Below are 24309 nucleotides of genomic sequence, written 5' to 3'. Positions count from 1 at the left end.
CTTAAGGGTTGCACTTTGCACTCCTATTGTGTTTTTGTAGTGTTTGTTGTTGTAACTGTCTGGCCCATCCCTACTGGACATCTGTGAAAGAGACCTTCATAGCTCATCAGATTTCTTCAGGATGAATGAAATAATCTAAATTGCTTGGGACCCGAGGCTTTTGCTTAGTTTGATTATGCATAATGCTGCCACTGTATAACAGGAACATAGCTAAACTATAATTGCCTTTCAAATGCACACAATCATTGGTTTGTATTGCACCTGGTCCAATTATATTGTACGACTAAATTGCAGACTGAGTGTATTGCTTGCATATCTTTATTTACCAAGTCTCGTAAAAGAGAATCAAATAATGTCAGGTAAGTTGTACAAAGGGTTAAACATTGGGATTCATTCTACATTAGTTGAATTAATATGGCAGGATTGAAGATATATGTTTGGCATAAATGGAATTGCTTGGAAAGACAAAGGAACAAATGGATTTGAGAACATATGCAGGTTAGCAACATCATTGAAATTGTAGTTTTGGGCAAGACATCGCTAAAATGGATGTCGGACAATGGTAAAGAACAATAATGAAGTGGCAGTCAAGGGTTGACATTCTTACAAGAGGACGCACAACGAGAAGATGGAACGATAAATCATCTCGTGCACATGTGGTATAGGACACCGCAAGAACAATATAGATAGTGGGCATCTTTGGGAAGGCCTTCATCCAGCAGTAGATTGACCATGGCTGATAATGGCAGCATGTGGTAAAAATGTATCCCTTAGCAGTGTCTTTAAATGGGCCTTCATGCGTTTGAGAATTTCACCGATTTACAGAGCTTTAATGCAAGGGACCCAAACTCGATGTCCTCACCAGTTCAGTTTCCTCAGCATCATAAGTGAAACTTTCCGGAAACTTCTTGGCCAGTGCCATGTGTCTGGCCTGTGCATAAAACTAAAAACAAAGACAGACAGGAATAGTTATTCAATACTTGTTTTTCATACAAATGTGGTGGCACTGTGGTTAGTGTACTGCGCTATGAACCCAGTGACCTTTGATTATATTATCGGCCAATAGTAAACAATGGCAAGTCATAACCCCCCCCCCCCCCCCAAAAAAAAAAACACCTCCTTCAACCTGCACCAACCAACGTTAAGTAAAAACTAAAAAACTATTAATATTTCCAGGTAAAGAAGCATGACCAAACAACCCCGCCATAACAGACAGCCTGGGAAGGCTTTCACCCGGCAGTGGAATGAAAAATGGTTGTATAGTATATTATTATTGTTTAAACTTTATTAAGCCGCCTCGTTTTTCACCGTTAACTAGTTATAAACACAAGAAAAATCATGCACATGCATGGATCAGTAACATTTTCCGCAGGCCTCAGAATTATTTGGCTAATTATGAGTAACGATGTCGCGTTTCAAGCCGCACGGATAGACGTCGCCACAGACATTGACATCGCTGGGAGGGGAGGCGCACATGTGCCGCTGCCGCCCCCATCTGCTAGAGCAAAAACCTTTTAAGTGCCGTTTTTTGTCTCCAAGGTTTTGACCACCCTTCCACAAATATGGTTGCTTTTCTCAAGGGTAAGTGCCTAAAAGCAGAACGGCTTTATACACGATGGAACTTTAAATTGTGTCCACGTTGGATAACCTTCACGAGAGACCTCATGCTCCCGTGTAACAGACAGACAAAGCCAATGCATTTATGTTTTCAAACTTAGTTGGAATTCGTTCAAAGGGGCAGTACTGCTTATTAGGACGCAGTATAAAAAGGCAGTTTTCCAAAAGGCTATCTGTGCAGATGTGCATTCTTACTTTCCGACATCCATGGTGTTTTCAATTCAATGCAGGGCTCTCCTGAAGCGCAGTCTTAAGACACCACTACTGGCGGAAGGCCCTCCGCTTGAGGGGGCTTCTCAGGAGCTCCGAGAACGTATTTTGGCGTGCTTTTCCAAGATGGCCAGAGACATCTTAAAAAAGTAAGCGAGGGGGACCCATACTTTTCCCCCACCACACACGATCTGCTCGATCGAGAGTGGCGCGCGTTCATTTATAAATCGCCAGGTGGACAGACGCGAGAGGGTTTAAGAAATGTTCCCCACCGTTTCATCTGCCCTGCTCGAACATGACAAGGAGTTAATAAATCAACGGCCGGTTTTACCTTGTTCAGATACCTCCAGTCGAGCAGGTCCGATAGGCGCTCGGTGCGATTGCGCTGCACCACGCGCTCGCGCCGCGACTGCCGGCAGAAGCTGAACAGGAAGCGCGTGAGCTGCTCGCACGACTCCTCGGGTGACTTGAAGCGCCGGTCCACGATGTAAATGCCTGTCGCAGCAGTCACGGCGGCAGCAGTGGACGCGATGGTAGTTGGGGTAGTAGTGTAGCGTACAACAGCACTTGGACAGCGAGAGCACATGGCACAGCTCGCAAGCGGCACCACCATTTTACGAGCAAACGGGAGCTAAACGACGCCGTGGACAACGAGTACTATTAAAGCCGGGTCTTCTGCGGGGAGGCGCTGTAGCTGAGGAGATACAAAGGTGGCTTAACTTGTACTGTCACGGAGGGCTTTTTGACCCTACTTCACTCCATTGGTAAGTGCAAGCTGCTGAAGGAGGTGCCGCATGACCGGTGTCGGATATCACTCGCCACTTGCGTCACCCGTGGTCAAGAATCAAACGCAGGTAAGCGAGGTTCTTAATGCATTAGGCTAAGCATCGCGCCACTATTCCCGTGACAATTTAATTATAGTTCAACGAGCAAAGCAGCAAAAGAAAAAAACGACGTCAGAGGTGATAGGAGTTCAGAGATTACAAGAGTTCAAAGATTCGGAGATGTGGGTGCAAGCGTTGTTGGCGCCCTACCGTAGGATGTGGGATCGGCGATGTGTTCCGCCATAAAGGAGCCGAACCCAGACAGGTTGGTGGTCACACTGGGGATACCCATCACTGTGCACTCGGCTGACATGAGAGAGAAGAGACATCCACCTCGACACCGGTTATAATGGCAAACAAAGACAAAGACAAAGATCCCCCGTATAGCCTGAACAGACTGTAGGGGCAAGTGCTGTTAGCGAGCACCTATGAAGGCCGGAACGGTTACACGAGGGGGTGGGTGGCCAGCACCACGCCCGACCGCCTTTGTCTCCCTAGTGGCGATGTTTACACACCGCACCAGGTACTCATTTAAGGCTGAGTCGACCTAGGGGAGGCCCAGGACCGGTTCAGATAATCGTCACTGGTGTTAGCCGTGAGCGGGAATCGAACCCGGGTTGCCAGGTTCATAGCGCAGCGTGCTAACCGCTACACTACCGCTCCCCACAATGGCAAACGCACACACACACACTGCCTTCTGAACACTGATGGTATCGCGGTTAGCAAAGAGCCACATAGACTGTTAGAATTTTGAAATTATATGGTGATCTAAAATTATATGGTCAATGCAAGTTCACAGTTGTAAGGAGTTTTGATGTTAACTTCTTTGACAAAACTTCCACGGGATGGTGTCGATGAGATTAAGCACCACGGTAGCGAGATGTTAAATACCTCGCCTGGAATGCAGAAGGTTGTGAGTACTATCCCGACCCTGGCACCTGTTGTATAAATCTAATTAGTATGATCTCTCTGGTCGTGTGGATTTTTCTCTGGGTCCTCCAGTTTTTATCCCCTCCATATTTAGAAACGTGCATTAAGTATTTGGCTGTTATAGATTTCCACACGATAAGCCACTTCATTGTGCCATTATTTGTGGCCAGGTCACTTCTGAAAAAGAGCGATATAGCTCAGTGGGCCTTACCTGGTAAAATAAAACGTTTTTAAGAGTTTAGTTTAGACTAATACTTTGACTAAATGAAGACTGCTAATAACCATATATGCAACCACACAGCCAATTGTGCCCCCCCCCGTCGCATAGGGATTCACGGTTGTTGCTGTACAACTCTCAGATGTGTTTTCGGGTTGAACCGCACGTTGTCAGGCTCAATGTCCAAGGTTTGGCTTGACATGCTGGGAGCATCTTCAGCAACCAAATGTAGTTCACAACAACATGCAGTAAACACAATCGGAAAACACATTGGAAAGCTAGGACTGCCACACGTCTCACCAGGCGTGTAGCCCCAGGGCTCGTAGTAAGAGGGGAAGACCCCAAGGTGGCAGCCCCTGACGAACTCGTCATAGTCCATGGGAAGCAGTGGAGAGGCGGAGGAGAGGAATTCCGGGTGGAAGACGACCTGTTTGGGTGCAATCCCAGAGGCACAAATTAAGCGCCTCCTATTAGCACGGTTGACTACGTACACTGCGAAAGAGACGAATTATTACCAACCATTTTTATTTTACCAGGTAAGGCCCACTGAGCCATACAGCTCTTTTCAGAAGAGACCTGGTCACAATTGATGGCTCAAATTAGTGGCTTATCGTGTGGAAATTCATAGCAGCAGCAAGTACTCTAAATGCATGCCGATCCTAAATGTGAAGGAAAAAAACCGAAGGGCCTGGGAGAAAATCCACACGACCACGGGGAGAACATGCGAACTCCATATACAACAGGCATCATCAGGATCGAAGTCGAACATACAACCTCCTGTATACTAGACCAGTGAGTTAATGTCATACATCCAGCGACAGTTGAAATATTGTTACAATGGATCTTTGTTCAGGAACCATGATTTTTCTTGAGACGATTCGTGATATTCAGGAGAATTTTGTGTCGTCATGTGTGGACATTTCCGTTTAAAATACTGTTGCCCTATAGTGGCACAAATGTACCACTTTACCTAAAAGGTCTTCATCATTAAACCAATTATTCTTGTAGAAATTGACAAGCACCTAAAGTATCACTTGTACAAACCTAGAACGCCAGCAGGAATAGCTGAGGTGAAGACTTTTGCAATATCCACAAGAAGATTGGCCATAATTGTCAAATTGTCATTGGTTCACAGAAATCCTGCCACTACTACAATACATGAACCACGGTGCAAACAATACTTTTTTTTTGCAAAACAAACGGTGACCTCCAATTGTGACAAGGAGTCATTTTATTCCTAGCAGAGAGGGTGCATCAGTAGCAAGCATGAGTGATGATAAAATGGTTCAAAGGTCAAGTGGGCTTGGTTAAAGCAATTTGAGAGTGGAGTTGCAGGTCCGTGGTTAGCGCTCTGCTAGTAATCAGTGACCGAGTTCGACTCCTGGCTATGGCTAACATCAGTGGCGAATGATATCTGAACCAGCTCTGGGATACTTCACCAAAACTCCTCTAACCACCATGGTGAAGTAGAGTAAGTGAACCATCCATCCATTTTTTATGTGAGGGAGGCCTTCATGCAACATTTCAGTGATAAATATGCTATAAATTATAATGAGTACTCTTCTTGGTTCTTTCGGTAAAGTCACGTAGAATGGAAATAATAAAATAATAAAAATAAAACATAATAAAATAATTCTCACGACGTTTCGGCCACAACGCAAGCAGCCGTCCTCAGGTGGAGAACAGGTCTGTCGAGAAGACAGAGTCTGAATCCACCTGAGGACGGCTGCTTGCGTTGTGGCCAAAACGTTGTGAGAATTATTTTATTATGTTCTATTTTTATTATTTTATTATTTCCATTCTACGCGACTTTACCGAAAGAACCAAGAAGATGAATCCCTGCAGTCACGAAAGCTTTAAATCTAAATATAATGAGTACTTTTAATGCTAATATGCATCGTGGATAAAATACACCCTCTTGCTAAATGCTTGCTCTCATTTGTATTATCATGCAACGTGGGGAGTCCGTCGTTCAGCAGCGGATTAAATAAAGGGCCAGTGAAAAGGAAAAAGGATGCTGGGCAGCAGTGGAGAATGAGAGGCGACGGAGACGGCGAGGGGGAGGTGGTCACGCGGGAACCGAGACGTCGCGAGTGCACGGGGCTCGTCACCTTGACGCGGTCGCTGCGGTTGTTGAAGAGGCCGATGCGGCGCACCGTGTTGAGGATGGGATCGCTGTTGTCGTCCTGCATGTTGTGAGTACACACGGGTGGCAGCAGGTGTCTCTGTGGGAGCCACAGGGACAGCACCGTGATGCAGTGGAAATGCATCCAGGGCACAGCTAAACCCCCAAGGTAACACTGCCAACAATCGTCAGGGCTTGGCCAGCTCACAATGTGGAAAGCTTAGACTAAATTTAGTGCGATGTATGCATTAATGTAGCTACGTAACAATAATTAAAATGTGTAATGTGCATTCAATCCAAGGATCCCAATATCAGACAGCACCGTACATATAAACTATATTAAAACTAATTCGGTATTCGTACTTTTTTTACATAGTGCAAGGTTATAATGGAAAAATTATGTTTCGAAGGAAGTCTCTGTAGTAGTTTCATAGTAGGGAGCACATTTGTCTACGTGTTATCCCAATTGCTTAATTTGCAAGTAATATTTCAAAAAAAAAAAAAATTGGTCCATGATACCGGAACATAACGGCCTACTATTATGAAATGGAATAACGCAATCTTTAAAATGTGCTGTCAAGCAGACTTGTATTTTATGGTTAATCAATCTGTAGTAGTATCCGGGGCTGCCTGCCGGACTCGAACCGCGGGCTTCTGCAACAAACGGGAACATGCCTCCGCTAGGCCATGTCCCCCCGCTCCATAATAGACAACAGTACAAAAATCCATGATTGTAATGTACTTTGCTCCTACTTCGATGCTTCCCATTTCACGAAATCCACACTGACAAACATTCCAGTTAACGTGCAACGTTGACCCAACCTTCCATGTCTACTCAGATGAAGTGTGGTCAAAATATCATCATGACCCACAACAGCGTGGGGGAGACCATCATCCAACAGTGGATTGAAAAAAAAGAGCCATTTTAACCAGCCAAGACGACAGTTGTAAACATGTAAGGCCTCCCCTCGCAGTGTCGGTCATGGAAATTATATGATCATACTTCACCATGCATATACGGTACAATGTATCGTGTCATTACACAACGTGTGCTACTTCGAGTTGTCCACCAGGTGACACCACTCCATGAGACTAAAATGCCGTTGCATTTTTTTGGGGAAGGGTTCTTGTGACTGTCAGAAAGTGTACACAGACCATATTTAATCCAATAGGTCCAGTTCCTGCCAGTCAAGAGCGAGCTCTTGCTGAACACTTTATGACTCAAGCGATGTAACTGACAGACTGACTGATTAGACATGTATTTATTGATATATGAATAGATCTGGACCAGTACAATACCTGTGCAGAAAATATTGCTCTCTTCAGATGCGTAACATCCTCCCCATCCAGACAGTGACTGATGTCTGGAATCTCACTCCTGCACACACAGTAAAACTGCTGCAATGAGAAATGTATAAAACTCTGCTCAACTTGTTTTGATTAATGTTGTGAACTCTCAATTCTGGTCGCATTTGCATATTTTAAAGTTTGCAATACTTAAAGGGGCTGCACCATAGAGTTTTGCAACTCCCCACACTATGTTTTATATAAAATTTGCATTAATATCTAAAATTCACTTAGGAGGTAGATTTATTTTGGAATTGCATGTTTTATTCATAACCAAATAATTGGATGCTATGCTGCAATATCATGAAATTACTTCAAAATGCACAATTCAAAATAAACTATTAAAATCTTTCATGAAGTTAACTCAAACTGTTCAGAAAAGTAAGTGCGCTTGGGCAGAACCCTTTGCTTGAAGGGATGATTGCCAAGAATATTGACGATTGGCCAAGAATATTTGGTCATTGGCAGCCAGAGTAGAAAACTGACCAAGGAGGAACCGGCAAAGAGATAGTGTGTTGAAAGCAGCTTGTGTTCAGGTGCTGTGTGGATTGTAGCATCGCTGGATCGCGGGAGACGATGGCGCCTTGGGGAAGGGGGCTATCATTTAACGGAGGATTCCACAGTGGCTGATAGACCGTGAACTCACATCAAGAGTGACTCGTAAAGCTTCTTTGCAAATTTTTCTTTGATCGTGTTAGCCGTGTCCCTGTAGAGAAAGAGCACAAGGTTATTTGAAGGCCACATAGGTGTGGGGCCCACTTACCATCCGTGCTTGCACATTCCCCAGGATTACGCCACATTGAGCAAGGCAATGCCGCGTGGTGATGCACGCATTTCCAGGTTTGAATGTTGGATTACAGACAAACTCCACTTGATCGGCAAGCATTGTTGGATCGCGACAGTGTTAACGTGCAGAGAAATTATGTGGCCAGCACATGGTAGTACAGCAAGTAGGCCACTGACTTATCCATAGGTTTGAATGTTACTCTCGCGTGCGTGGGTTTCATTGGTGCATTCGGGTGCCATCCCACGTGCAGAACATCAAGACGATTAAGACTTGCCTCAAACAACGATTCGATTGTCATTGAGAACTATCATTTGCTTAACTGGTTTCAATTTAAAGATTTCCTTACATGGGGTATCACTGTGCTGGAAGCTCATGACACAGATCCAGCATTAAATCGGAGAGGGGTGGGAAGGAAGGTCAAAAGCTGGTCATGTTATAATACCACATGGTGTAACCATGTGGCATTCAGATTGCGCAATCACCAGATTGTGCATTCACAACAGTGGTTCAGTGGTGTTGGGGGGTAGAGGCGATTATAGTAGTGGTGGTATTCTGGTGGGGGAAATGGCAAAGTTTAGGGGTTTGTAATTGTATGGGCATCTCTCAGGCTGAACCATCTCGAAACTGAATGAGGCTCTGGGCAGATGAGTCGAGACTGGTTTCCACAAAATGGCAGTACTACAATATATCGTACTATGTAAGATCCGCAAAAATAGTTTCATTGATTTCGCAACGTATGGTGATTATGGTACTACTAGCCTTTTGCCCGTCCATGGACGGGTGTATTGCAGTAAATCTGAAACTTGTAAGCGAAAATCAGACCGTGACGTGATATTCATTGCATCCATTCATGTACAATTTGTAAGGCCGCGGTGACACAGACTTATTTCATTTAAAGGTTATAATCCCTTGTTCATAATGACGTCCTTTTTACTTCTATGTCTCAATAGCATTACGGAAATCGCGTGACGTGAGGGTTCTGCCTTTGTAGTGAGGGTTGTAAGTTGAGGAAAAAATATATATTTTTGAAAGAGAGCAAAAATAATTCCATAACCAACATACTGTATGTTGCAAAATCAACAATACCATTATCGCGGATCTTATATCATTCTAGCAAATATTGCATAAACCAGTGTGCTTTTAAGCAATGTTTATTCATACTTCATGTGCATAATAGCACAAAAACGAGATGATAAAAATTCTAAATACATTTACAAGGTTAAGGGAAAATGATACATCGTGAAACCTAATACCGCATCATGAAAAATTAGTGGCAAACCTAGAAGAAACAGACATAAAAAGACAGAAAGACAGTGTTATTATGCATATTTGTGTCACCATTTCTCAAACACAGATGCAGGGCTGCCTGCTGGATTCGAACAGAGAGCCTCTGCAACGAGCAGGAACGTGCTACTGCTGGGCCTTGTCCCCCCACCCCATAATAAACAAAAAAAAACTATTATTGTAATGTACTATGCTCCTACGTCGATGCTCCCCATTTCACCGAATCCACACTGAGAGGGGGGGGGGGGCGGCAAGGGAAGAGCAACACAGAGGCAGACACATGGACATACAGAGAGAATGGTATCGGAGTCACAGAGACAGAGAGACGAAGAGCCACAAAGACAGACACACAGAGAGAGAGAGAGGCAGCGAGAATCTCTGGATATTATTTTGGGAAGCACGAGCAGAGAGAATATCACCGTCTTAACCACATCCAACACACCGTGTCGCTCTGCGCGCGCACGGACAGCCGTCATGTGACAGCCCTCCTCTTCCACCACCGGTGCAACCTCTCCGAGGGCAGCTTACCAGAGCTGCTTTCGCACCGCCTGCCCCTTCAGCGTCTCCACGTTGAAGTTGTTGGTTTGTGCCGGCATGATGAGGAAAGCCACCACAGTCACATCGCTGAGGGACGTCTTGGGAGGAACGAGACCAATTCAATGTTTTAACAATTATGTTGGCAGTCGAGGAATAAGCATTGGTCAGACAAAATATACAGCAATGAACAACAACAAAAGCACAAGCCACATGTTAACTGTTAAGCCATTTATTTAGATAGTGTAAGAACAATAATTGTTTTCTTTAAACATTTTAAATCCTACATGTTCTACAATTGAAAGGCAACATCTTCACTTTTTTCAACGCTAAAAGTTAGAATTCTTGAGCTGTAATGAAAGTGCATGTACAGCTCGCTCTTTGATAAGCTGCTGCGCTTTAAAAGGCAAATTTCCAGCAGCCCAGAGCTGGATTAACAGCTGTGTGGTTGGTGAACATGCCCTGCATGGGTCCATGGTTGCAAGGGAGGCCCTCTACTGGCATGTCTGGTATCTGTGAATGCACAGACTTAAAATGTCAACACTGAACACTGTAGTTATGGTGAAGAGAGCCGAGTATTTTTAAATCTTTTATATTAAGTTCACTTGCTTGCTTGCGAGCTTACGACCGTGCAAATCTTTCGGTCGTTTTTTAACCCACTTCCCGTGATCCAATCGAGCTGATATTTTGCACACAGACTCGTTGTGCGTGAAATTTTATTTTCGTGAATTTTTTTTTCCAAAATGTTACATTTTTTAGGGGAAAAAAATTATATTTAATTACCAATTGCTTAATGGTGGCAGGTAATCATCTGACCCATAGGTGGCAGCCATCTCAAGCCAGAGGACGAGAGAGGGTCTAGCCGCCACGCATATAAAGGATTTATAGTGAAAAACTTTGTTTTTACGGGTTAATTTTTTTGGTATCATTCGTGACTGGGCTGAGACCATCAACTCGTTGCGCTTGAGAACCCAGTCTGATCACTGGCGGCTCAGTGCTGAGCCACCCAGCCACTTATACCACCCTCTTTCCCTGTATTACAGAGCCCCACGCCCATACCAAGTCAGCATGGCACGGCACAGAGGGTGCCGCGTCGTTTTGCCGGTGTACGGTTGGCTCGGATGTGGCATTGGGAAAAAGGTTTTGTATGTATGAACTTGTTTCGCACCGTATGTAGCCAACCATAATCAATCGAAGGTGCGGGGGAAGGACAAACTAAACATCAAAAACGGTTCTATAGAAATTAGTTTTCAATTCTAGCTTTAAAAGTGTATAGCTGCAGTGGCTTCCTAATATCGGAAGGCAGAGTGTGTTCCAGACGGCCGCAGAAGCGCATCTGAGAGCGCGCGATGCAGTGACCGTCTTTGTTCAATGGCTAGCCACAAAATCCGCTGCGAGGATGACCGGAGTTGGCTTGATAGTTTACGCTCCTTCGTGTGTTAACCATCAGTGAGCTCTGCGGCCACACGTTGCTCACCTGCAGGCGGTAGTTGAGCCGAGTGAGTGCCTCCAGGAATAAGTCCGTCCCTTTGTTGGTGAACTCGTATCGCCCGGCCGTGAACAAAAACAGTGTTTTCTCAAAGTCGAAGTCAATGTGCCTACACACCGCCACAGTCGAGCACACAGCAGGGATGATTACTTGGAGGGTCACGGATGAGAGAAGTTTGACAAACGGTTTTTTAAACGACTGATAGTCATAAAAGATCCCCCCCCCCCATGGGCACTAAACTAAACACATTTTTTCTTTTACCAGGTAATGCCCAATGAGCTATACAGCTCTTTTTCAGAAGCGACCTGGCCACAAATGATAGCTCAACGAAGTGGATTATTTTGTGGAAATTTATATCAGCCAAAAGCTCGAAACACGTTTTTATAAATGGGGAGGGAAAAACTGGAGGACATGGAGACATATCCAAGCGACCACGGAGAGAGAAACATGCAACCTCCAAGTATAGAGGCATCAGGGTCAGAATCTAACCCACAACCTCCTGCATACCAGGCGAGGCAGTTAACATCTCACGATCGTGCAAAGTGGTTCCAAACAGGTGTCAGGGTCGGAATCGAACCCATGACCTCCTGCATACCAGGCGAGGGAGTTAACATCTCGCCATCGTGCAAAGTGGGTCCAAACAAGTTTCATGGTCGGAATCGAACCCACAACCTCCTGCATACCAGGCGAGGCAGTTAACATCTCGCCACCGCGTCACATTCAACTCTGTGGCGCACCCGTAAAAGTGCCCCCGAATGAACTCCTGGATGCGCAGTTTGCTGAGCACATGCAGGTTCTGGAACTCGTGCGTCGCCGAAAACTTCTTGAGACTCAAGCCGTTGGGGGTGATGAAATCTGCGAGATAATGCACGAGGACATTATCCAGGTCATTTACAGAGGGCAGGTGGTGATAATGGTTGTATGCTGATGGTGATGATGGTGGTACCATAATGGAAGTGTTGGTGGTGACAAAGCCGATAATAGTAGTGATTGTGGCAAAGGACTTAAAGTTGTGATAATTATAGGCTGGTTACAGAGGTGGTGGTAGCTGTTGTGGTTCAGTGGTGTTTATAATGGAAGTAGTGTTGGTTGCGACGGTGGTGATGGTGTTGAAGGTTATAATCGGTGATGGTGGTGATAATCAGTGTCAGTGCAGGTAGTGGTGATCGTAGTCATGGGACCGAGTGATGGTGGTGATGGTGATCATTAAGACAGTTATGAATAACAATTGGACGATTGATCAATAGATGTATGGGTAGGTATGTCCATCGATGGTGACCAACGGAGGCAACCGCCCAACTATGCCCGATGGGATGGAGGCAATGCATTAGAATTAAATGAAGGACCGGAAAATAAACGAAGAATGGGATGACGGCGAGGACTTTGCGACCACGAAGAGAAGGGGACGTTGACGCTGGCCCTGCGGGGGCGGCTCGCCTGGCCGGCGCTTGAGCAGATGCTCAGCCTCGTAGGCCGTGATGCGAGACACGGTGGTGAAGGCGTGGGCGCAGTACGACGCCGCGCGCTCGATGCAGTAGCGGTGGTAGATTCGACGCTCGCCAGCCTCCTTGTCGGGGTCGAACTGTGTTGACAGACGCAATCATTCTTCACCAAGGCAATGGCACGTACACGCATGGCCATTTTGTCAATCCACCGCTGGATGAGGGCTTCCCGCGCACACCATGTCGGTTATGGGGGGGGGGGGGGGGGGTTGCTATTCGACCATAAAATGTATAGTTATAAACTTTAATCGAGTGAGTATATTGATAATATGGGGATATATCAATGGTGAGTATTTTTTTATATACTTGCTAGCCGTTGTGTTAATTTCGTTCTACATATTGGGAGGCATTGAGAGAGAAGGGAAGGAGCGAGGCTTGGAGGAGTGCTGGATCTTCCGGGCCGAGTCGTGACCCAGCGTCAGTGAATAATAAACGAGCAGCAACGCGGCTGATCACCACCCCCTGGAGGGCTCCTTGTGGGAAGTGGGTGGGGGCCTGGGAGAGTCGGGGGGGCTCGTGCTGCGGTACGAACCCAAGGGCACCCCCAGTTCGAATCCCACTCATGGCCAAGACCAGGCGACAATTATTTGAACTGGTGCTGGGTTACTCCTAGGTCGACTTGGCCTCCAGTGGTGTAAACATCACCAGTGGGGACACAAAGGCGGCCCCCGGGCGTAGTGTTGACCACCTGCTCCCTCCGTGTGCTTTTTGCAACCTTCCTAGGTGCTCGCTAACAGCACTTGCCCCAACAGGCTATGCGGAGGATCATTTGTCTTTGTCCTGCGACATGGGAGGGACATTACGGCTGAAGCGAGGACACGGGCATACCAGCGAACTCGTGACAATATGATTAGACGAGAGCCGCCTTGTTTAACTGGATGAGAAATGCATGGGTGTTATTGAATTTGTCATTCGATAGAGTACCAACAGATTACTATTTGGTTCTATCAAACAGCTTATTTCTCTCTATAAAATTTACCAGGCTCTCACAGGTCTATTCGATCTTTCTCTCCCTTGGTCGCTTCGGGGTCGATTTCCACACAACTCTCTCTAAAATGTACCAGTCTTGTTGGGTCTTTCAGTAACATGCTAATTTCTCTGCTCCAGCAGACCCACCTCTCTCTCTTTATTTAAGGCCTCGACACAGAGGCATTGTGTCTCTCTCTGCTTGTGTGTCTGTCTGTGTGTCTCCGTGTCTGTGTTTTGTCTCTCTCTCAAATTTAGTTCTACCTGATGACGATTGCTTGTGTTGCAATCGAAACGTCGTATTCTATTATTTAATTTATTTTCTTTCTACGTGACTTTACCAAAAGAACCAAAGAGTAATTCCTGCAGTCACGAAAGCTTCAAATCAAGTTTGTACCAACAGATGACTCAATTGGCATTACACATAGTAGTATCACTCCCTACTGAGAAAAACAAAACTTGGCAAGACCCTCCTTGACAAGCGAGTCACGAAATCCTGCAAGGCTTTCCTGGATAAACAAGCGTCATCGTGCCTTCCATTACCTTGTAACCTTTCCTAATGTATTCTGAAATTTGGATGCGTGTAGAACTTCTTTCGCACCGTACATAGCTAACCGTGCTAATCAGAGGTGCGGGGGAAGGACAAACTAAACACGAAAAGCAGTTATATTGCAAGAAGTTTTCAATCTAGATTTAACAGTGCATACCTCAAGCGGCTTCTTAATATCACAAGGAAGAGCATTCCAGATGGCCGCAAAAGCGCATCTGAAAGCACGCGATGTGGCGGGCGTCTTTGTTCGATAGCTAGCCAAAAGCCGCTGCGAGGATGACTGGAGTTTGCTTGATGGTTTATGCTCCTTGACGAGATCGGCAAGGTAATGTCGTTCATTTGTGGCAAGGACTTTGTGTGTAATGAGCACGACCTTGTAAAAATGTGTCAGTCAACGGTGCGCGCAGGACAGCCAGCAGCATCCTCTTTGCACGTCTCATGACAGGGTTAACGGGAAACGTGTCATCATTAGACACATGACGGTGGTGAGGTTTTGGCAATGTCATTCAGCGCGAGCCCTTCCTGCCACGGGCTGCACGTTGCACTTCCGTCTGCACGTCCTTAGAGCGTCTCAAATGAACGAGTCAACGAGTAATGACACGGCAGCGTTCCCGTACTCCCCGTCCCACCTCGCACACAAACGAAGAATAAAGGTCAAATCACTGGCACTTCTAAACGTACAAAAACACAACTATACTGTTACTGTTCAGCTTTGCAAAGTAACAAAACTCAAGACTGGTGCAAGGTTTCTGATGGCCGAATTATTTTTATTTTAGTGTCTCAATCCACGTCTTTTAATAGTGTATTTCTGGATTGTATCACCATCTCTTGTAACCTGCTGACCCACACCTACCATATATCTGTGAAAAAGAGCTTCATAGCTCATCGGATTCCACAAGAATAGAGATTCTGATCCTAACTGTGATCGGTCATGCCATAGGGTCATCAAACAATTCCGTAATTTGATGTTAAAGTGTGGACCCGATGGTAATATAATTAACTACTGCCGGAGTTGTCTTTTCTATTCCACAGGTATTTCTCATTCAAGAGATGACACTGTCTGATCGAAAATAAAGAATGTTTAATTGCAAGCCGCTTGTTAGATTGCCTACCAAACTTTCAGGGGGATTTCACAAAAAAAACATTTTTTTCCACCTTTGTCAATCCACTGCCAAATGAAGGCCTCACCACACACTGTCGGTCAGAGGAGTTGTTCGACCATACTTGGTTGGTGAAGGGGAGCCTAGGATCGGTTCAGATATTACCAACTACTTCTGACATTTCACCTCAGGTCGTCTGGTGCATAGCGCGATGCATAAACCGAAGCATTACCTGTCCGCACCCAGATCAGGGTTAAGGTGCATTCATTTGAAAACCAAACAATTACTGATGACATGGATACCGGAAACTTGCTATGTTTGAGGACATGCCATGCACAAATTCATCGATTCAAATCCGACTTTCACTCAAGGTACATCTGATCATGTAAATTACTTTCAATATTCGCAAATTTGATGCTGATGTTATGGTTAGGCTAAATAAGCAATGCAGTACAAGACAGAACAACAAACACCACAAAACAAGACTGCTAAAATTGTATAAAGTAATGAATGATCTTGAATTAAACCACGACCAAAAATGTATGATTCACGAAATTGTATTGGGCGAATTGTTACACGCCGACTGTTTAGATCGAGTGAATTCCTAGAATCTGGGGAGTGGTTTCCAAATTCTCTGACAGAGGTTTCACCTTCTACTCACCCTCTAAATGCCCAGCGCAATTACCGCCATCTGTCGCCAGTACAGACGCAAGCGCACACTCTTGTGTGCTAGCGTGGGCGTAATTGCCATGTTAAAACAAGGAAGCTGGGCATCATGGGACGGTGCGTTGCTGACGATCAAGCCAACAGTCGCCGACGAGTCCACTTCAGCCTGCGGATTTCTGCGTGATGAGCAGCAGTTACCGCATGGCCAATATTCATCGGGAGGACCAAGACGAATCCACTAGAAGCCTTTCCCAGCCCTTCGCCAACTTTGTTTTTCAAAGTTGGATTTGTTTGAATCAGTGCGAGGACAACGATACTGTACTTGCCAAAAAGATGTGTTTTAGTGGTACAATAGTTCCAAATAATACACATAAGTGAGAAATATAATTGATAAAAAGGTTATCCAAGTTGTATGGCACATCTATGCTCCTCGACATTACCAACCTACACTGACCAGCATGGTGAAGTATGGTCAAACAAACCCCACGACCTGCACCGGCAGGAGGGAGGCCCTCAAGAAGCCGTGGGCAGACAACGGCTGTGTACGTTCATGATTATAATGGGACGCTGCGGTGATCATGGGGTAGCGCACACTTCAGGTCGTCACCAATTCGATCTCCTGGCATGGCATTTGAAACAATTGCCAAGTTTCTTGTTGGCCATCAACAACAAGGCAACTCCTATGACTAATTGGGAATGGGACGCAAGCGTAGGATTGATCACCCTATCGCTGGCCGCCTTTGGGGAGGGTGTATAGTATGAAAGGCCGAAACACCCTAGGAACCAAAGGGTCACTACTGACGATGCGCTCCCCAAATTTCACCAGGCTCACTGTTCATGAACTCTTGGAAGTGCTTGCACGAAGGATAGTAACATCTCATCCTGTGTTCTTTGGAATCTGAATTAGATCCCACCCCATCCACCCAGCAGTAAATGTTGATACACAGTCAATCGGCAGGTCGCGTGTATGGTGCGGTGAATTGTGGGTACCTCCCACCTGTTTGTGTAAACATGGCCAAATCTTATTTTATCAATTCCCTCTTTTAGTGTAGGCCCTTCTGCCATCAGCAGCTTGAACAAGGCATTCCAGGGCTGCACCTTTACATTTTATGTTTACTTTTATTATACCTGCACGAACCACAGAGCATTCCTCTAATGTGCCACATTACAGACAAAAACGCGACAACGTTCATCTCCGATTAGTACGGTTGGCTACATACGGTGCAAAATAAGTTCAACATTCGCCAATCGAAAAAGTAAATAATAAATAAATAGGTGGTCTCTTTTGGGCAGAGGTCCTTCTTTCCAGGACAGAGAGGGCAGAGAGGTAGCCTCCCTATGTGCCATGAAGAAGAGCCATTGCCCGAACCATCACTCACGATTAATATTGTTTCTTTTTAAAAAAGCAGTGTTATTGACGAATGTGTCGAGTTTTTGTTACTTGTGCACCGCTGCCAACGCAGCAGCAGCAGCATCAAACTATTTGGTCACATTGCAGGCGGTCGCCACCGCGACTGGCTACAGCCGTGCGGAGTGCCGCCGTCCCCCACCGTAGCGTTGCCGCCCGCGTGCACTCACGTGCTGCATGTTGTTGTAGAAGTCGGTGTTGCCGGCACACAGATAGCGCCCGAGCAGCGTGGCGTGCGTCGTGAACACCGTGGCCACGGGCAGCTGTCGTAGGCGGCACAACAGCAGCCCCACGCCCGACAGCCACTCGTGGAAGTGAGCCACGATCGGCAGGTGCTCCTCGCTCTGCGCTGCAAACTGACGCACGCGCGCAGACAGAGACGCGCGAGGTCATCAGACCGACGAGCGTTACTCGCCGATGGCGACGACACGCCGTATCAAGCATCGTCATTTCGAAGCGCTGACAAGGTGCAGCGAAACGACTTTCATCCGCAGCCATAATGTCTGCTGCTCCTGGTGTGCGTGCCCCCACCCCAGTCGAATTTTGGCCGCTGCCGTTTCTCACGAGCGGATGAGGAGAGTTTCTCTGTACCCAGCCGGGTGGTGCTGTTTGGCAGAGCTCTCAATATACAAATCACAAGGTTTTTCTTCCAGTATCAATGTATGAAAACTATGAATAGGGTTTACCCTTTCCTGGCAATAAAACAGGTGTTAAGATGTTCAAACACCAAATGGAAACCTTTTGCAGGGAATCAAGTCACTGCATTAACCACACGTACTTGTGGTGAACATGCACACAAACATGCTCTGATGATAATATATATGCTATTGTCTTTGAAACTAATTGGCCTACACCAAAAACAGCATTCTTTATGGCCTAGTCTCACCATATATATTAGCAGCGCATGTTTTGTGTGCATGTTCACCACAAGTACGTGTGGTTAATGCCTACTTGATTCCTTGCAAAGGCTTCTATTTGGTGTTTTAACATCTTAACACCTCCTGTTTTATTACCAGAAAAAGTAAACCCTATTCTTATTTTATATTAAAAATGTTTGCAGGTCAAAACGAAAGTCAGGGGTAAATAGTAAAATAGACCGATCATCTCTCCACGGTCAATAAAATTCGTACCACGTTGTGAAAAACCAGCAGCGTGGAAAAGTTGTGGCAAGAGGTGGAGTATACGCCACATGGAATGTCCATCACTGACTTCCAGTTTAGACGAGTACCAACCAATGCTGATTAAAGTGTGGAACTTAATTTGACTTGCAATTCATTTTGGCAGGTATACTTTCCAATGGACTAAGATAAACCATGATATGAATAAAACATTTATTTCAGCAATTCATTAATGATTTGGCAGAGCTTCAATGTACTGGATTGCCCTTTCCCACCTCCTCCGATTAATATTATTTTTAAACATGTTCCCTTTTGGCAACCTGTGGATAATACTGTACTATAGTAGAGTACAGTATTGTTTGCAACATGTATATAATGAATAGACAGAAAGTCAAAACCCGTCCAGAGCTGGCCTGCTTAAACAGATGCTGCTGGAAAACACTGCTCTGGAAGGCCCAAAAGTAAATGGAACAAAAACATCAACTTGCTTTTATGTGGAGAAAGGGATTTCCTGTCTATTCGTTTTCTACATTTGAATAAGCCTTTTTGTGAATCTACTGCTGGATGAAGGCCTCGCTACGCATTTCATCATGATCCCCGTGTCCCTTCCCATGTCTCTAACGGGTTCTCTCTGTGTGTCCCCGTGTCTCTCTCCGTGTGTCCCCGTGTCTCTCTCCGTGTGTCCACATCTCTCTCCATCTCCCCGACGGCTGCTCTGTGCTTCCAATGTTCAGGGGCCTGCTTAAGGCGCAGCTCCGGCTGGAGCACACATACCACACACATCTCGGTGATGTGCAGGTCTTCTTCGAAAGCTGGGGGGGGGGGGGGGGGGAGCCAGAAAAGCCCTCTGTACCAGCGTGGACGGCACCCTCATGTTCACCTTCTGAAGCGCTCGCTCATCACCGTGGCGTGCGCGATGAACACCACCACGTGACTTTTCTTTCGTGATGTGCGTGGTGCATTAGCGCCATAGCGCGTGGATTTATAGCGTGTTTCATTTGTTTGCTGGTGACTGTGTATTTCATATTGGAATCGCCTTCAGTGCTGTTGCTGCTGGCGGTAATAAAAGTTGTACTGGTAGGAACCTCCTGGTTACACCACCTTACAGGGGATTATTGTGTCCGTCCGTCGTGCAGGGAGGGGCTGGGTGGGGAGGGGCTGGGTGGGGAGGTGGGGCTGGGAGGGGAGGGGCTGGTCAACCCGTGGTGCCCTTATAAAACTCAACGTTTAACCTACTCACGCAGGCTTGTGCCCGCCCTCAGTCGGGCATATTTGCGGAATACACCACGCCGCCGTTGACCCTGGCCATTGACCGAGCAACCCAACGTTCCTATGAGCTCCCTCCGCTAGGAATGTGTTAAAAGTCTCCGTCTCCCCCCACGGGTCTCTCCCCCCCCCACCCCCGTGCGTATCTCTCTCCCGTTGTGTCCCCAGGGGGTCGGGCCATGTCCGGCTCGACTATCACTCGCCATTCACGTCAACTGCGAAACAGGGATCGAGCTCGGATCTCCATACCACTGCAAACTACTCGCCCCACTATTCATAATATACGTGAAAAAAAAATTATAATCTCACACGTCCCAAAATAGCACTGCAAGTCTGGAGTCCCCTGCGGCTACTCGCAAAAATTAACAGCGGCAGGAAATATTTCTCGTCCCCTTGCGAGTTCTCGGCAGATGGCCCCATCGACGGGTCAACTGCCGGCTCCAAATGTGACGCCAATACAAGACGACTAATCACGTGCCGATTAGGGGAGGACGAGGCATCTTTCTGCCCACCCTGAAGCGGCGAGCACAGCAGAATCCTTATTGTGCATGTACAGCCCTCATGTCAAACCCATGCTGGATGAGGGCATCCCCCTACACTGCACGGGTTCACAGCGGTCATTTGACCATAACTTCGTCATGCTGGTCAGGCAGGGAGCATAGATGTTTAAGCATAGTACAGGACAACAATGGATTTTGTGGCACTGCCCACTGCTCACAACATAGCGCAATGGGAGCTTACAACAAAACGTATACGTTGCGGATGCCCCCATTCAAGCACCATCCTTGCTCAGCCCTGTTAAGATCGAGGGACATTCTGGGTGATGTGGTCGTAGGTTACTGAATTATTACACCAGTTAAATGAGCAGCGTGGTCACCCACACGTGTAATTACTCATTCATTGTACAGTCTTATTACAGGAAATTCACGGCTCATTACTACTGCTGTAACAACGAGTGGTAATTAATGTTTCCACCAGGGCCAAATGATTTATGTAGCCCGACCTACGTTTAAAGCTGTATTTATTCAATTGTAATCATTATGTCATTATTCGGGTTTTCAGATAGTGCCATTTTCAATGTATTTCAATGTTTCGTTTTCAGGTACCATTCTATGGTATTCCAGTGCCATTTATTTCACATGCTTGAACATTACAACAAAAATGTAAACCATGTCAATCCAATCAGCTGCTGCCAGTGCATACAAGTTTAACGTACATTTAGTATAACCAGTTGAGAACTCAAGTGACGGGAGGCATGTCTGCTAGGAGGGGGCGATTATTGCTGCGCATAGTCTAAAAAGAGTAATTTGCGGCTAATTGTAGGTTTTGGTAAATTTGGACCCTTATGCTTGTACACAATGGCCTACTCTTTAGGTGATCTGTAATGTCCAATGTAAAGCAGACGGCACGTGGTATTCTTATGGTTATTGCACCCACATAGAAACAGGGCGGCCACTGGATTTGTCCGATGAACTTCAGGAACACTACTTGTTATATATGTTATGTATATGTAAATGTTATGTATATCGTTTATTGTTAAATTTGAATCACCGTTCCTATGATCACTGTTACATTGTTTTTATAGCTTTATTTTGGTGATTTTGAAAACGTTTTGGTTTAGCCATGTTTGTTTGTTGTAGTACAGAGTTAGCCTGATAACTTTATTCTACATTGTCTTATGGTTGTTATTGTTTGACTTGCATCCCACTGGGATTTTTGTACACAGCGTTGAAATACGGTATTTTTTCTGGAAGACTTTGCCGGTTTTTCCTGGATTTTTCTGTTGCGTGGAGTCACTTTAAGATGTTTCTTGTTCATATTTTGTTTTGTTGCGGTTGCACCCGAGTTAAGAGCCGCATGGCTCACAGGGTTATACCTCAAATGAAATTAAACTGAAACTACTGGGCCAAGTCGTCACCACCACTACTCACTCCTGCTAGGCCATACACCCTGCGACAGTGTGTGACATAACTTGCCCATACCATACGCAACTTTCAGCTGCATAATCATGAACCAGAAACATAACCAGACCACGATTCAGGTTGCATGTTGTGACATCTGCTCAAGGTCCAAAACATTTCGCTTTTGGCTCATGCTACCCTTCAATTGCAGATCAACGTTTCCATGTTGGTAATCTCACAGGTCCTGTACATTCACTGGCCACCTTGCAGCCCAGGAAAATGGGAATCTCACACAGACGATGATATTTGTATAATCCACTAACTGCTGCATCCAAAGTTATCGATTACAAGGCATGCACCACTACCACTATCAACACTTCTACAAAATTACTATTGGCTTTATTTTACCACATACCTTTTGCCGTGTCCGAATAGGTCATTAAATTTGTATCTGCATCTATCTACCTATGCCCATTGTGCCACTCCCATGAGGTGCATAATAATTCACCTCACAGAAGTTCTAAGAATTTATACAATTTGGGGATACAATTCAAGAAACATCTGTTGTTAATTTGTATGGCCCTGTATTGTAAAATGTATTATTTGTTCTGTCTTGTTTGTTCTGAAGTCAAAGGTATATTATAACTTGCAGAAACAGTAGAAAATCACTTCTTAGACACATGGTTCAATGCATGTGTAATGCGTTCAATCAGGGCAGACACTATAACTTGGAGGCAACACGTTTTATTAACCAACACCACATAACGCTTAACGGAATAACACCACAAGGTGGTAACCCACCATTCCCACACTTATCTATGTACACTGGAGATTGGCTCTTTACATTCTGGATGGGGAAACTACAAATTGGACCCAGGTCAGCCAACATGCTGCCTGGTCCACGTGCGCGATGCCCGGAGACCCGCCGACGACGAAGGTTTCTTCCCAGCCAGGACGAACCCCAGTCACCCCGGGGCTCAGCTTACGGCGTGGCCAGGCCCCGCCCTTGGCCACGCCTCTTTTCTCGATCCTTCTTGAGGGTTCAAGACCCACCTCACGTGTTCCTCAACCCTGGTCCCCCCCCCCGTCCACACCACATCCGGTCATGTGCCCCTTCCCGTTTACCCAGCCTCCCCTGGTATGCCCTTCCACTGTTAGGGAGAGGCTCCGCCCCTACAGTACCACCCACGCGGTACGGTCTCTACACAGTGGTACCCACATCAACGACACTACACATGTACAGTATGATAGGCATTATAGATTTCCAATCAATGGCTTGTTACATGCTTACTTTTTTTTTCTCTCCACCTGAAGAAGACCGCTTGTGTTGCGATCGAAACGTCATGGGTTTTTTGCTTTGAATTTGTTTTGTTTTCTATCTACGTGACTTTACCGAAATAACCAAGGATATGAATTCCTGCAGTCACTAAAGTTTTAAGTCTAAATTTAACCGCCTCTACGGGAAGAGTTTCCACATAACCATAAGATCTTTTAACACACTCCGAGACAAGAAAGCTCATCTGATCGAGTCACTCACATTTCTGAATAGATGCCGTGACTCTAAGGTAATACCGACTTCATTCACACCACTGACCTATGTTGCTGTCACATCTTCCAATGCCAAACGAATTTTGTTTAGAGCTAGCTTGGTCCTGATCTGAGAGAATTAGACTGCTCCACACTGAACTGGATCATGCAGACAAGACTCTTGAATTTACACTTAACATTGACACAAAAAATGTCTACATCTGATTGGGAACATGTAGATAACATGATCGCTTCATCGGCCGCTACAATGTGAGCTAAATGTAAAGATAATCTGATTTACAAATTCAACCTCCTTTCCAAGAAGAAACCAGATCCACATGTTAAAAAGTTAGACCTTGACAAGATCGTTATCAATCTGAGTAATAGCCCAATCTCTGATGGTCTGAAATTGGTTTTGGCTAAAGGATGGAACTTTGCAGTCACCCCCAAACACATACCAGTTGATGGCATTATTGCTCAGGTCGATGTCGCCCTTAAGGGTTTGGGACACATCGCTGCAGATGTGACAAGATCTGAAATCACTGCAACCCTCAAAAGCACTAAGATACCAGTCAGCAACATCAGTGAGGAGGAGCGCTTTGAGTTATTTCAATAAAAGAGGGAAGATATCGTCATCCTCTCAGCCGACAAGGGTAATGCCACAGTCATCATGGACAAAAACGTGTACAATAACAAAATTCAGGACCTACTTAATGATGGTAGCTACACAAAGATTAAAAGAGATCCTACCAACTGCCTCGTTACAAAAACGAACAGTATCATCACTGATTCAGCTTCATTAATTTAACAGACCAAAAGGTTTTCCCTCAAACCTTCTGCTGCTAGACCACCCAGACTATATGGACTTACCAAAAATCCATAAAGAAGGTACACCCCTTCGTCCCATCGTCTCCACCATTTGCTGACCCCACCTACAAACT

At 45.6% G+C, this 24309-nt stretch overlaps 1 protein-coding gene across 1 annotated transcript in view; it reads right to left on the bottom strand.

Annotated features, from left to right (window-relative positions):
• The window catches only part of LOC133350326 (glycogen [starch] synthase, liver-like), a 37607-nt gene that overhangs the window by 1686 nt on the left and 11612 nt on the right, over nt 1–24309 (bottom strand). The window contains exons 4-15 of the mRNA XM_061564559.1: nt 17727–17912; nt 12802–12946; nt 12102–12219; nt 11353–11473; nt 9870–9976; nt 7917–7976; nt 7223–7301; nt 5910–6023; nt 4099–4225; nt 2862–2957; nt 2159–2322; nt 863–943 (exon numbers count right to left, since the gene is read on the bottom strand). Of these exons, the coding sequence (XP_061420543.1) occupies nt 863–943; nt 2159–2322; nt 2862–2957; nt 4099–4225; nt 5910–6023; nt 7223–7301; nt 7917–7976; nt 9870–9976; nt 11353–11473; nt 12102–12219; nt 12802–12946; nt 17727–17912 (1398 nt within the window). The remainder of the gene's footprint in view (nt 1–862; nt 944–2158; nt 2323–2861; nt 2958–4098; nt 4226–5909; nt 6024–7222; nt 7302–7916; nt 7977–9869; nt 9977–11352; nt 11474–12101; nt 12220–12801; nt 12947–17726; nt 17913–24309) is intronic.

This window comes from Lethenteron reissneri, chromosome 33 (assembly GCF_015708825.2).
Source record: "Lethenteron reissneri isolate LAM-NWPU_2019-01 chromosome 33, ASM1570882v1, whole genome shotgun sequence".
Taxonomy (NCBI): domain Eukaryota; kingdom Metazoa; phylum Chordata; class Hyperoartia; order Petromyzontiformes; family Petromyzontidae; genus Lethenteron; species Lethenteron reissneri.
The sequence above is the reverse complement of the archived record's forward strand: the minus strand, read 5'-3'. Positions and strand labels throughout refer to the sequence as shown.